Below are 15,275 nucleotides of genomic sequence, written 5' to 3' on the forward strand. Positions count from 1 at the left end.
TAAAGGGTCGACATTGACTTTTAGCATTGCTACTTCCAATGGGTGGCTCTAGAGTTCTAGTCCTCTTCCTCTCTGAAGAGGCAATTTGCCTGTACAACCCAATACTGACAGCACTGACTTAACAATGGCAGAGTGTATTGGGACAAGCCCATCATTAACGTCCAATTCACACATCCACGTGTCAGGGTCCGTGTATGAACCATAATGTAAGGACTGGTCGCAGGTCTCAAGACCAAAATGACACAACCTCGCAGGCACATATGAAGCAATAAAGTTCGGATCAGGAAACCCGTGGCTGTACATCACTGTTCACACTTGGACCCTGACACAAGGACGTGTGACTGTGGCATTAGGGGAATAGTAAAACCCAGTTGACAGAAAAAAAAACAAAACATGTTTCTAAAAAAATGAAGATGCTCCAGAATTGTTATTTTATTCCGAAATATTTGCTAAACAATAATTAGGAATGTCATGAAAACTGATAGGTAACAGCTTTTACAAAGTGAGGAAAAGCAAACTCAACTTCTACGTAAAACTTTACAATATAAAAGAGTACCATGTTACATGTCAAATTTAGCAAATACTTTGCTTTACCAAAAGGGGTTGTCTGGACCCAACAAAAACTATACAGATGGGCATGGATGTGTTAAAAAAGTTATCAGACTCGATTGAGCTCTTTCTAACAACTTGGCAGCTCTGGGTGGGTTTTATTGATATTCTTGGTATCTGTACTTACCTTCACCCCCAATGTCTGAGGTCTATATCCCTGGGCCCCACTACATTACCTACCTTCTAATTACTCTCATTTTGGTCACTCCTTTCCATTCTTTGCTTGTCTTTAAAGATTGTACTGTTTTGTACAAAATGCTCACGGTGGCTCAGTGGTTAGCACTGCAGCCTTGCTGCGCTGGAGTCCTGGGTTCATATCCCACCAAGGACAACTTCTGCAAGGAGTTTGTATGTTCTCCCTGTGTTTTCGTGGGTTTCGTCCGAGTTCTCCATTTCCCTCCCACATTCCAAAGACATACTGATCGGGAATTTAGACTGTGAGCCCCATTGGGGACAGCGATGATAATGTCTGTAAAGTGCTGCGGAATATGTTAGCGCTATATAAAAATAAAAAATTATTATTATACTTTTATTTTGTAAAAAAAAGAAAAATCCTTGTGTTCTAAAAACCCTCTGTGTGGGGATCTTGTTTGTTCTCTAACAATATTTTTTTTCTGTAAACTTCCAGTAATAAGAAAAATAATCTAAGTTTTGCATACTCATATATCCGGGTCAGGCCACAGGACTGGGTTGTGCATCATCAGAGACAAATCCAATGATGTGAATGTGATCCAATGACCGCTGCAGCCAATCACAGGCCTGAGCGATCAGGTGGCCCAAGAAACTGACGTTATTGCTTCCAGTTCCGATGTAGACCACCAGAACGGCCTGGCAGGATTCATGAGGTTACAGCAGAAGAGTTTGCCTTAATTTCGTATTTTTAACACATTCATACAGTCTGTAAAAACTTTTGTTGAGGCATATCACCCCTTTAAACTGATACAGCCCCATTTTGATACAAAGTTACATATCTTAGACTTCCTATTACTAGAGGGCATTGTGGAGGTTTAAATACAGGTAGAATTCAGACTTAAGTGACACACGATTCTGTGTATGGACATGATGTACGGACTATGAGGCAGTGGAGAACGGGTCAGTTGATCAGCGGTCAGTCTGTACGCTGACCATGTTTCACAGATGTCTGAATTCGGCAATACACAGATCTCTAAAGTCACATGCCTGACAACAATGCAGCGATAGACCGCTGTCTGTTTCCAAGGGCAACCTGAAGGATTTTAAAAGAAGCTTTACCTATTTATGTGAACAGAGAAAAAGACAATACAAAATAAATAAAACAAACCACTCATTAGATTTGTACTACAAAAGTGGAATTACGCTTCACGTGATTTTCACTTTGTGCTTCTCTATTTGATACAGTAGAACTTGTAATCCGTCTTCTATAAAATCACCTTCAGTAATGGCACCCGGTTATATTGGAGCTTGATAATAACCACCAATGAGTAAAGTGAGGCATTATCTTAAAATAAAAAATGTGTCCATTATCATATAAAAATATGTTTTGCAAACAGTAATTCTCTGCACTTCTCATTGTATCATCCGGACATGTCCTAACCATAAATCCCACACTTGTCCTTGACCCTGTGATCGCCCTGTGAACCGAGCTTCCAGCTTTAGATTTGGCTTAGACTGTGAATATGCATAATAGTAAGCGGTGTCTGAAGGCGCAGCCACAGGTTATAAGTGCACTGAACATGATATATCTGTAATGGCCTCTCTTTCAGAAGGTACAAGGTGTCCATGCAGAAAGACGCAATATGGCGACTTGTGGCTTTACAGCCCTTCTAGAACTACAGGTATGAGGAGCGTTGGTCTCGCACTTGTCCGGTTTCGCTTGGTGCAGTATTTACTGGCAATCATGTCTGTTTTTGGCAATGATACTGGTTGCCTTCACTTTCAGACTTCATGGTTCTCTACAGGTTTTTCACTCATTTTCTTCTTTGGTTGTAGGCAAGGCTCCAGCAACAAACAGATAATTCCCAACATGTAGAGCAAGCCACACACGTAGAACGAGTAGTCGTATTTCTGTGTGATGTCAAAAATCCAGCCTATAGGAGACAAATTAGATGTTACATTTATTCAGTAAGTTACTAATTCCTTCATACCAATCCACATTGCATTACAATGAAACAGATTTGAAATTGATGGAAATCAATAAAAATAAACAAAAATGCAGTGGATGGTTTTGCAAACGGGATCCATCAATCCAGAGGGCCCATAGTTTTTCAAATTTAGTGATAGCATTTCTCTTTAAATAAATGTATTTTTCCACAGTAAACAACCAGTTAATCTTATTTATGATTTTTTCAATTGTGGGAATCTGGCTTGTTATCCAACATTGAGCCATTCCTTGCCATATACAACATTCATAAAACCGCAATTTTACCATATTCGTAGGTGGTCAGGTCTTCACACATATGCATAACAAGGGTGATGTGTCTATTTGTACTAGATAGATTCTATGTATAATGTCCAGTAGTACACCCTTCCAAAAGGGCTCTAGTTTAGGGAAAGACCAAAGCATATGTAATAAGTCGGCTGAGTTTGTCTTACATCTAGCACATAGAGAATGTGATCTACGGTAAATCCAATTTCGGATAGAAATTGAGGTGTTCTATAGACACATAACAGAGTCTATGAGATTCACTTAAGGATATTAGGGGAATCCTATTGCTTTGTATTATCACCCTTTGAGTAATTCTCCCCCTTGGTAAAAAAATTTGCAGTAGATGGAAAAGGCCCATATGTCTGGAACCATATGGTGAATTAAAACAAATAAACAAAAACTATACCCAGGAGGGCAGCAGGAGCAAAATATGAGCAGAAACTGGCCAGTTTTTATGAGGTGACAGGTCCTATTTTATCTTTTCTCTATGCACTCTTTTGCAGAATCCAAAGCATGCTGCATAGGGGGCTAGTCTGACCCTTACAGTTGAAACTAGAAGTTTACATACACTATATAAAATGACACATCTGCATGTTTTTCTCAATATCTGACATGAAATCAAAATAAACCTTTCCCGTTTTAGGTCAATTAGGATTACCATAATTATTAATATTTGCCAAGTGCCAGAATAATGAGAGACAGAGAATGTTTTAAGACATTTTTATTACTTACTGGAAAATCAAAAGTTTACATACATTTCATTAGTATTTGGAACCATTGCACTTAAACTGAATGACTTGGGTCAAACGTTTGGGATATCCTTCCACAAGCTTCTCACAATAGTTGGTTGGAATTTGGTCCCTTTCCACCTGACAAAACTGGTGTAACTGATCCAGGTTTGTAGGTCGCCTTGCTCACACCGGCCTATTTTAACTTTGCCCATAAATTTTCAGTAGGATTGAGATCAGAACTTTGTCATGGCCACTCCAAAACATTGACTTTGTTATTCTTAAGCCACTCTATTACTATTTTGGCAGTATGCTTCTGGTCATTGTCCATTTGGAAAACCCATTTCCGCCCAAGCTTTAACCTCTTTCTGACCTCGGACAGGATAGTACGTCTGAGGTCAGATCCCCCTCTTTGATGCCGGGCTCCGGCGCTGAGCCCACATCAAAGCCGCGACATGTCAGCTGTTTTGAACAGCTGACATGTGCGTGCAATAGCGGTGAGTGGAATCGTGATCCACCCGCCACTATTAACTAGTTAAATGCCGCTGCCAAAAGCTGACAGCGGCATTTAACTACCCCTTCCGGCCGCGCGTCCGGAAATGCGCACATCGCCGACCCCCGTCACATGATCGGGGGTCAGCGATGCATCAGGATAGTAAACATAGAGGTCCTTGAGACCTCTATGGTTACTGATGCCGGTTTGCTGTGAGCGCCACCCTGTGGTTGGCGCTCATAGCAAGCCTGTAATTAAGCTACATAGGAGGGATATGATGATCGCTGCTATGTAGCTGAGCCGATCAGGCTATGCCAGCTTCTAGCCTCCCATGGAGGCTATTGAAGCATGGCAAAAGTAAAAACAAATGTTTAAAAAAATATGAAATAAATAAAAAAAATATAAAAGTTTAAATCTCCCCCCTTTCGCCCCATTCAAAATAAAACAATAAAAATAAAATCAAACCTACACATATTTTGTATCGCCGCATTCAGAATCGCCTGATCTATCAATAAAAAAAAGGATTAACTTACCTGATCGCTAAACGGACTAGTGAGAAAAAAATTCGAAATGCCAAAATTACATTTTTGTGGTCACTGCGACATTGCATTAAAATGCAATAACGGGCGATCAAAAGAATGTATCAGCACCAAAATGGTATCACTAAAAACATCAGCTCGGCACACAAAAAATAAGACCTCACCCAACCCCAGATCATGAAAAATGGAGACGCTACAGGTATCGGAAAATGGCGCAATTTAGTTTATTTTAGCAAAGTTTGGAATTTTTTTTCACCACTTAAATAAAAAATAACCTAGACATGTGTTATGTCTATGACTCGTACTGACCTGGAGAATCATAATGGCAGGTCAGTTTTACCATTTAGTGAACCTAGCAAAAAAGCCAAACAAAAAACACGCATGGGATTGCACTTTTTTTGCAATTTCACCGCACTTGGAATTTTTTTCCCATTTTCTAGTACACGTCATGGTAAAACCAATGATGTTGTTCAAAAGTACAACTCGTCCTGCAAAAAATAAGACCTCACAAGGCCATATTGACAGAAAAATAAAAAAGTTATGGCTCTGGGAAGGAGGGGAGTGAAAAACGAACATGGAAAAACAGAAAATCCCAAGGTCATGAAGGTGTTAACTTCCTGGCTGATGTCTTAAGATGTTGCTTCGGTATTGCCATATAATCTTCTTTTCTCATGATGCCATCTATTTTGTGAAGTGAACCAGTCCCTCCTGCAGCAAAACAAACCCACAACACGATACTGCCACCCCCGTGTTTCACAGTTGGGATGGTGTTCTTAGGCTTCCAAGCTTCTCCCTTTTTCCTCCAAACGTAATGATGGTCATTGTGCCCAAAAAGTTCAATTTTAGTTTCATCAGACCACAGGACATTTCTCCAAAAATTAAGGTCTATGTTCCTGTGTGCATTTGCAAACATTAATCTGGCTTTTTATGTTTCTCAATGGCTTCTTTCTGGCAAAGTGGCCTTTCAGCCCATGTTGATACAGTACTCATTTCACTGTAGATATTGACAGAATCTTACAAGCTTCTGCCATCATGTTCACAAGGTCTTTTGCTTTTGTCCTTGGGTTGCTATCCACATGTCAGACCAAAGCACGTTCATCTCTTGGACAGAGAACCCGTCTCCTTCCTGAGCGGTATGATGGCTGGACATTCTCATCTTGTTTGTACAGATGAACGAGGCACCTTCAGGTATCATGAAATTGTACCCAAGCATGTTCCAGACTTGTGCAAGTCCACAATTCTCTTCCTGATATCTTGGCTGATATCTTTAGACTTTCCCATGATGCTACACAAAGAAGCAGCGTGTTTCAGGTGTGCATTAAAATACATCCACAGGGTTGTCTCTAAATAACTCAGAAGCTTCCAAACACATGACATCATCATATAGGAAGTCCAGAATTGTTTTAAGTCATAGTAATCTTAGTGTATGTAAACTTTTGCCTTTGTAGTAAGTAATAAAAATGCCTTAAACACTCTTTCTCTCTCATTATTCTGGCATTTGACAAACATAAATAATTATGGTAATCCTAACTGACCTAAAACGGGAAGGCTTTACTCTGATTTCATGTCAAATATTGAGAAAAACATGCATATGTGTTTATATAGTGTACAAAAACTTCTAGTTTCAACTGTATATGGTGCGTCAATAGTGATAGCTCGCCCATAAACTGTTTATCGGTGAGGGCCAGGTTTACCGCATCTTGTCTGTGCAGACCGCAGCTGACCTTGATTTACTATAACACATTCTTTTATTCTGGTTTCATTTTTTCTAAAGCTTCTAATTAAAGGCCGTACCGGGAGCTTGATTGCTGACTGGTTCACAGTATTACTAAATAATATCTTAATAGCGTTAGTAGCTCAATCCCTTCCAAAATGTCTTTCAACATATCACAGTAATCAGCTGACCTCTCACATACACAGGGAGTTTTTACAGCATGTTCACGTTGAAGGTATTTTCTTGCTAATATCCATAGGTGGCTTTACAGGGGACAACCCTAAGCCTGCTTGATTCTGGAACAAAATGTAAAAACTTGTTTTAAACAACTTTGTTTAATCTAAAAGCTAAAATATTGCTCTATATAAAAAAAATAAATAAAATAAAGCAGTAATTGTTATTTAAAAATTGTATGACTGCTAGTATGTACAAGATGAGAATTGGCCTCAGGAGTGTTTGCCTGACAATCCTGAAGGTCAATGAAGATGTCAGGGTGCATCAGCTGCCTACTGACGGGGGCACCAGTCCTGAAGGTCTGGGTACCGACCTCTTGTACCCCAACTCTTTAAAATTGGCTGCTTATCACTTATGAAATGGCCTCTGCATCCAGTACATTTCTTATTTCATTGATTCGTTGATGTTATTTGGACACTAGATGACGCCCATGGATTGGTGATAACTTCTAAATATGAGAATAACCCTTAATCATTACTTGTGGAAGAAAGAAGTTCTGCACTTCCATCTTCACAGTCCCAATAAATCATCCGGCGCCATTCATGCCCAGCAGAAATATAGATCTTCATCTAAGTCTTTCATCTGTATTATAAGTCAATATGATTTCATGATGTGCACCTCTGATGAAATACTGACGCATTTCACTGCATGGACAATCAGTAGACGATATCTCCCATAGGGTTTCATTCAAAAAAAGCGATTCTGTTGAGCTTGTCTATGTCACAAAAAAGTATGCCTTTGCAGACCACCCTGGACATTCTTTTACATTTGATGGGATGTAACAACAGTGAACTTTTCTAGGTAAATTTTCCAAAGTAAAGCTTTAACTCAGTGTGCACAGAGCCCTTGATAAATAATAACACTTCTAGCATTTCTTAAGTTTTAGGTCACATTTATGCAGAAATATGGAAAATTCTGAAGCTCAAGGGTTCACAAATTTTCAAGCCTCAATTTAAATACAAAAAGATATAGTGTTATTTACCTGCAAATGGAGGCCCCAAAAGTGCAGATATCCCATTGGCACAAATGATGATCCCATAGGCATTTGCGAGTTGCTTGATGCCCACTAAATCTTCAGTCACAACAGGCATGAGAGAGAAGTAGCCACTTGAGAATCCTATAAGTGCACAGACCACAGACAGGGCGGCATATGTTTGCATAAGAGGGAGAATAAGGATGCAGATACCGAGGGTAAAATTGGAAGCAATGAAGACATTCCAGGCACTGACACAAGACAGGTCTCCAAGAAAACCTAAGATGATCTTTCCAAATATATGCACAATAGCAATAATTGAGGTCAGAGGAAAGATGCTGTTCTGTTCTGACAAACCATACAGCTCTACAATCTCAGGGAGGTGTATAAAAGGAATGACAAAGCTGCAATAGGCCAGCAGGGCCCATAAGACAAATGCTACAAACACCTTGTTAGTGAAAAGAGAGGCTGCCCCAAAGTAACTAGAGTACCAGATCCAGAAGCCGGCCCTCACAGTCACGGTCATTCGCGTCAAGGACTTCAGGATTCCAAGTCTGCTTATGTCTGTTATGACAACCTCGTTACTTGTGTCCTCCTTGCTCCATGAACCTGCAGTGTCTGTTCTCACCTCTCCATCGTCTTCATGGTGCAGCACATTATTGGGTTTCACAGCATTGGCATCTAGCAGCGAGGCTTCCTTTTTATCTTGATTTTCCACAGTGCATTGCCTTCTTGAATCTAATGGCCTCATGAGCGCTCCACATACACACAGATTGAGGGTGACTGCTCCCTGAATTATCATGGCATTTCTCCAGCCAAACTCTACACACAAGTACTTCAAGAGAACAGTGATAAGAAATGTCCCAAACCCAGTCCCTGTAGTACTCAGTCCTTGTGCCAGAGCTCGGCGCTTTTGAAAATACTGACCCACCATCACCACTGCAGGTAGATATACCATTCCACTTCCGATACCTAAAGAAAGGATACAAAATTTATAGCAACATCCTTTTCCTTGAATAGATAATTGGGAATAACAACAAAACAAAATTCTAGTACTTTATTATCTTTAACTCAATCATGTCCTTCAGATAAAAAAGCCACCCTTTAACACAGGCGTGCCTCACAGAAGCTTGGTCCCATTCACTAACTACCACACACAGAACTTTCATTAAAACACCTTGGGGGGGGAATTCATTAAGATATTGTTTTGATCAAATGAGTAAGGGCTCATACAGAGGTCCGTGCAAATCAGCCGATCTTGGGCCGCAATGCATGGACTGGCAGTGGCCCTCCCGACCAGAGTGTGACGGTCATAGAAATATATGAAGCTGTAACGCTACAGTTGTGATACTCGTGGCCAGTCTGTGCATTGCGGTTCAGGATCGGACTGATTTTCACAGACGTCTGCTTGAGCCCTAAGATTGTATTCTATTTCTGAATTTTTGGCTTGAAATAGGCTGGCTACTGCAGAAACGTTGCCATGCATGTCTGTTGTTATGAGTTTCTAAGAATAGAATAAAACTTAAGGTCTTTTTTCACAAAAGATTATTAGTCCGGTGCCTTGGTTTCTTTTGAAGATTATCTAGATGCCTGGCTTGTCGAGAGGCTATACAGAGTAAGCACAAACATACCCAAATGTGCATGAGAATCTTCTCTTTTTTTACCACACACAACCAGATCAACCTTGATTAGATCTATGAGGATTTTGATCTTAGAAGAAACCTGTGAGAACCTCTTTAGTAAGTGGATACTTGGCTTTGCTAGCATTCTCTAAAACGTGTCCCCACTTTCTTACTAGCCACTACATGTTATAACAAGTGTGGAGAAAAACACCTTCTTAAATTATCACAAGAAGATGGTTTATGATCAATGAAAAAGCATCTTCCATCTTCTCCCAAAAAAATTAAGGGGACACTCAAATCAGTAATCGGATCTTAATGAACATCCTTTGTGATATTAATGGTGCAATTTGCAGAGAACAAAATGACGTAACAACAATCAATGGAATCCGAAGTCTTCAACTATGAAAATCAAAATCAAAACTGAAATCACAGGAGGATCCAATTTGTGTGAATTTCATCATAGCAACTCATGTGACTCGGTAGTCTGTATGGCCCCCTTTTCCTCTATGCACTCTCAACACCGTCTGGGCATGTTCTGGATGAGATGGTGGACGGTTTCCTGTTGTGTCTACTCCTAGACTTTGATCAGAGCATCAGTGAGCCACAGGATAGCGTAAGGCACTACTTGGCAGCATTGAATGGGAACCCGAGGGACAGTCAGTTGCATCAATGCCTTTGTCATCCAGGAAATGTCTACACACTTTGTCCAAACTTTATCCCGGTACCTAACTGCAGTCAGGGTAACATTTGTGGGTCTGACCCACTGCCAAACCTAGATGCTGGATGATGTTGAAGGCAGTGTAATGTTCACCTTGCCTCTCTAGAATCTTTCACATCTGTCACCTGTGCTCAGTACGAACCTGCCCTGATCTGCGACGAGAACAAGATGTCAATGGAGCAGGTCCCAGTCCGTGTATCTGAATGCCAATTGAGTTGCACTGTGTTGGGTTATAAACACTGGTTCCACTACATGACATCAGGCCCATGGGCTACTGTTATGGACACTAGTAGTCCTCCTAGGGTCACTAGGCCCTGGCAGTAGCTTGTCTACTTGTGCAACCTGAATGGGGTGCAGTTGGAGCCTCATGATACTAGTAGTGACAAGGACAAGTGACAAGGACACGAGCAAAATGCAAAACTGGATAAGAATTAGTCAGGAAAGATAAGGAAAGAGTGGTTGTCCCTCTACGGGAGGTTTATATTTATTTCCTCTCGAGTGCACTGGTTGTCACTTTCATTTGCACCAAAGCAGGTGAAATTGATTCACAATTGCTTATACAGGTCCTTCTCAAAAAATTAGCATATAGTGTTAAATTTCATTATTTACCATAATGTAATGATTACAATTAAACTTTCATATATTATAGATTCATTATCCACCAACTGAAATTTGTCAGGTCTTTTATTGTTTTAATACTGATGATTTTGGCATACAACTCCCGATAACCCAAAAAACCTGTCTCAATAAATTAGCATATCAAGAAAAGGTTCTCTAAACGACCTATTACCCTAATCTTCTGAATCAACTAATTAACTCTAAACACATGCAAAAGATACCTGAGGCTTTTAAAAACTCCCTGCCTGGTTCATTACTCAAAACCCCCATCATGGGTAAGACTAGCGACCTGACAGATGTCAAGAAGGCCATCATTGACACCCTCAAGCAAGAGGGTAAGACCCAGAAAGAAATTTCTCAACAAATAGGCTGTTCCCAGAGTGCTGTATCAAGGCACCTCAATGGTAAGTCTGTTGGAAGGAAACAATGTGGCAGAAAACGCTGTACAACGAGAAGAGGTGACCGGACCCTGAGGAAGATTGTGGAGACGGACCGATTCCAGACCTTGTGTGGAAACATCCAGAGCCACCGTGCACAGGCGTGTGCAGGAAATGGGCTACAGGTGCCGCATTCCCCAGGTAAAGCCACTTTTGAACCATAAACAGCGGCAGAAGCGCCTGACCTGGGCTACAGAGAAGCAGCACTGGACTGTTGCTAAGTGGTCCCAAGTACTTTTTTCTGATGAAAGCAAATTTTGCATGTCATTCGGAAATCAAGGTGCCAGAGTCTGGAGGAAGACTGGGGAGAAGGAAATGCCAAAATGCCTGAAGTCCAGTGTCAAGTACCCACAGTCAGTGATGGTGTGGGGTGCCATGTCAGCTGCTGGTGTTGGTCCACTGTGTTTCATCAAGGGCAGGGTCAATGCAGCTAGCTATCAGGAGATTTTGGAGCACTTCATGCTTCCATCGGCTGAAATGCTTTATGGAGATGAAGATTTCATTTTTCAGCACGACCTGGCACCTGCTCACAGTGCCAAAACCACTGGTAAATGGTTTACTGACCATGGTATTACTGTGCTCAATTGGCCTGCCAACTCTCCTGACCTGAACCCCATAGAGAATCTGTGGGATATTGTGAAGAGAAAGTTGAGAGACGCAAGACCCAACACTCTGGATGAGCTTAAGGCCGCTATTGAAGCATCCTGGGCCTCCATAACATCTCAGCAGTGTCACCGGCTGATTGCCTCCATGCCACGCCGCATTGAAGCAGTCATTTCTGCCAAAGGATTCCTGACCAAGTATTGAGTGCATAACTGAACATTATTATTTGATGGGGTTTTTTTTTGTTATTAAAAAACACTTTTATTTGATTGGACGGGTGAAATATGCTAATTTATTGAGACAGGTTTTTTGGGTTATCATCAGGAGTTGTAGGCCAAAATCATCAGTATTAAAACAATAAAAGACCTGACAAATTTCAGTTGGTGGATAATGAATCTATAATATATGAAAGTTTAATTGTAATCATTACATTATGGTAAATAATGAAATTTAACACTATATGCTAATTTTTTGAGAAGGACCTGTACTTCCTAACTGGACAGAACGAGCTCCCATACATTTAACTGGCCGGAGGGTACAGCATGATGGGCAAGTGTTCCCTTAATTGTTGTGAGCCGTGTATGACATCCCTACAACCAGTGTGACAACATGAATCTTTTACTTACCAGCTGTCACTCCAAATGTAAAGAATAGAAAGTGCACATTGGTGGCAAATGCGCTTAGCACCCAACCAAGAGAAGTGAGGAACCCGCCAATCATTGCTGTCTTCCGACATCCACAAGTGTTAATAAATAAGCCAATGAAGGGACCTTGAATATAAAATCATAGTTAAAAATAGTTTTGCAACTGGATCGCTGTACAGACACTCAAAAGCACATATTTGGTCAAGATAAACCAAATATTTAATAAGTAAATGGGCGTCCCTACTTTCACCCAAGGCTAGATGTTCAGACAAGGAAGGATTGGGTATGTTTGCTTCCGACCCTTTGCTTCCACAGAAGATCAGTTGCTGTCAGATGAGACTGGCAGCAGTGTATTCTTCCTCCACATTACAATAAAACGCGCACAGTCACCTGGTGGAGTCTAACCCCTTAACCCTGGGAGCTTTTTTCGTTTTTGCGTTTTCGTTCCCCTTCTTCCCAGAGCCATAACTTTATTTTTCTGTCAATATGGCCATGTGACGGGGGTCAGCAGTGTGAGCACTTCCGGCCACGCGGCTGGGAGCGCTAGTTAAATGCCGCTGTCAGCGCTTGACGGCGGCATTTAACTAGTTAATGGGCACGGGCGGATCGCGATTCCGCTTGCGCTCATTGCGCGCACATGTCAGCTGTACAACACAGGTGACATGTCGCGGCTTTGAGGTGGGCTCACCGCCGGAGCCCACCTCAAAGCAGGGGATCTGCCAGCTGACGTACTATTCCGTCAGCTGGCAGAAAGGGGTTAAAAAACTTTTTTTTTTTTTTACTTTTGCCATGCTTCAATAGCCTCCATGGGAAGCTAGAAGCTGGCATAGCCTGATCGGCTCTGCTACATAGGGGCGATGCTCAGATCACCTCTATGCAGCAGAATTACAGCATTGAGTGCCGATGACAGGGTGGTGCTCACAGCAATCCGGCATCAACAACCATAGAGGTCTGCTGGAGACCTGTGGTTGTTATGCCGACGCACCGATGACCTCCGATCACGTGATGGGGGTCAGTGGCGCACGCATTTCTGGCCAGATGCGCTTGTTAAATGCCGCTGTCAGGGTTTGACAGCGGCATTGAACTAGTTAATAGGCGCCGGCGGATCGCGATGCCGGTGCCTATTGCGGGCAGATGTCAGCTATTCAAAACAGCTGACATGTCCTGGCTTTGATGCGGGCTCACCGCCGGAGCCCGCATCAAAGCGGGGGTTCTTCCATCGGACATACTACTCTGTCCGATGGCAGAAAGGGGTTAAAGGAAACACCTGTCAGATGAGAAAGCATTCTCATGTATGACCAGCTTATAAGGGTTGCTCAATACTTTTGATTTTCTAAAAAAAATGCTCCAGCATGGCCAGAACAGGTAAAAAAACATTCTCACCTGTCGAGCTCTGTCTGCACCGCTGCTGAATTCCCCACTGGTCCCCTTGTCTTCTGGTGGGAACATCATCTGACAGTGGCAGCAGATCAGTGATGGCAGCAGCGAGCTATGTGCAGCTGCTGCTTCCAGTCACTGGTTGTAGCAGTCACATGTCTGTACGACAGTAATCAGATATACAGATATTGTGGCCAATGATTGGTCACGGGTCGATTGCAAACTGTTTATATCCAATTTCAATCATACATGTTAACTTCTGCAGCCCCTGATTGTCCTCAATTGTTTTCCCTGCTTGAAGACTGATGGGGAATAGGCAGCAGTAAGGGCTTGTTCACACGATCCTTTTTGTGCTGCAGATTTTTCAGGTCCTGATTTGGTGAACCCGCAGTGCAAATCCGCGGTGGTTTTCCACTGCGGGTTTTGGTCCTGTTTCTACTGCGGATTCCGCTGCGGGTTTCCAACTGCACTTTCCTATTGGGGCAGGTGGAAACCCGCTGCGGAATCCGCAGAAAGAATTGACATGCTACTTCTTTTTTTCCCGCAGAAAATCAGCGCGGATTTTCGAGTGGAAAAAAGGATCGTGGGCACAGCGGATTTTGTTTTCCATAGGGTAACATTGTACTGTACCCTGCATGGAAAACGTCTGCGGATCCACAGCTGCAATTCCGCTGCGGATCCGCAGCAAAAACCGCACCGTGTGAACATAGCCTTAGAAGGAGGATAGATTGGCGAGTATAAAAGTAGTGCTCAGTCTCTTTAAGCCAGTGTATACTCAAGTCCTCTCAGACCTGGTGTGCGTACCCTTTAACTTAAAGGAATATTCCCATCTTGTACATTTATTACATTCCCACAGGTTAAAGTTTATATGTTTATATGTAGAGCTGGCTCGCACCAATAGGACCTGCATCCATCTTGAGATTGGGCCCTGGAGCGTGCCACTATCATTGGAGAAGTGGTCATAATTTCCAGTCAGAGCTTTGTAATCAGCAGAGCTCTATGTGTGTACGAGCGCTAGGTCTATGTAGCAGGTGTACATGTAGCAGCCATACGTGTGTGCAAGTATAGCAGAGCTGAGTGTGCATGTACAGCACATGCAGCAGTAATGTGTATATGTGTGTGCTGTAAAGAGTGTACAGAATGCAGAGAAACACTAACAATCTGTTGCCTTCCTATTCTACCTTCGTGCCTGAATTGACCCCTCCCCCTTCTTTACACTATCAGGGCAGTTAAATTAAAATCCGGAACATATTGCAACCAGCACCATTCCTTACATTTTTTTGCAAATAATATATTAAATATATTGCAATGTGAAAAAAGCAAAGGAAACAACCGCTTGGCACTACCATCTTCCTTCCATACATGCACGATGAAGCACGCAGGTGTAATCCATGCACATAGCAAGCTGCCATAACAATTAGCAGCGCTCTGTCATGAAAAAAAGTCAATAAAGTCCCAAGTAGTAGAAGTGAAGAGAACACCATTAACCCTATTATGGAAAAATCATCTTTATGGTTTCATAGCAAGCAATAAAACTCAGGTGAGGAGAGTACAAGCTACCG

At 42.0% G+C, this 15,275-nt stretch overlaps 1 protein-coding gene across 6 annotated transcripts in view; it reads right to left on the reverse strand.

Annotated features, from left to right (window-relative positions):
* Positions 1 to 409: 409 nt before the first annotated feature.
* The window catches only part of SLC16A14 (solute carrier family 16 member 14), a 55,642-nt gene continuing 40,776 nt past the window's right edge, over positions 410 to 15,275 (reverse strand). For 3 of the 6 annotated variants that reach the window (XM_077291196.1, XM_077291197.1, XM_077291195.1), the window contains exons 4-6: positions 12,319 to 12,462; positions 7,704 to 8,666; positions 410 to 2,675 (exon numbers count right to left, since the gene is read on the reverse strand). In XM_077291196.1, the coding sequence (XP_077147311.1) occupies positions 2,524 to 2,675; positions 7,704 to 8,666; positions 12,319 to 12,462 (1,259 nt within the window). In that variant the 3' untranslated portion in view covers positions 410 to 2,523. Of the gene's footprint in view, positions 2,676 to 6,678; positions 6,784 to 7,703; positions 8,667 to 12,318; positions 12,463 to 15,275 lie in introns of all 6 variants that reach the window. The other 3 variants (XM_077291199.1, XM_077291200.1, XR_013221964.1) reach the window with 2 other exon arrangements.

Source organism: Ranitomeya variabilis, chromosome 2 (genome assembly GCF_051348905.1).
Source record: "Ranitomeya variabilis isolate aRanVar5 chromosome 2, aRanVar5.hap1, whole genome shotgun sequence".
In the NCBI taxonomy this organism is placed as follows: Eukaryota; Metazoa; Chordata; class Amphibia; order Anura; family Dendrobatidae; genus Ranitomeya; species Ranitomeya variabilis.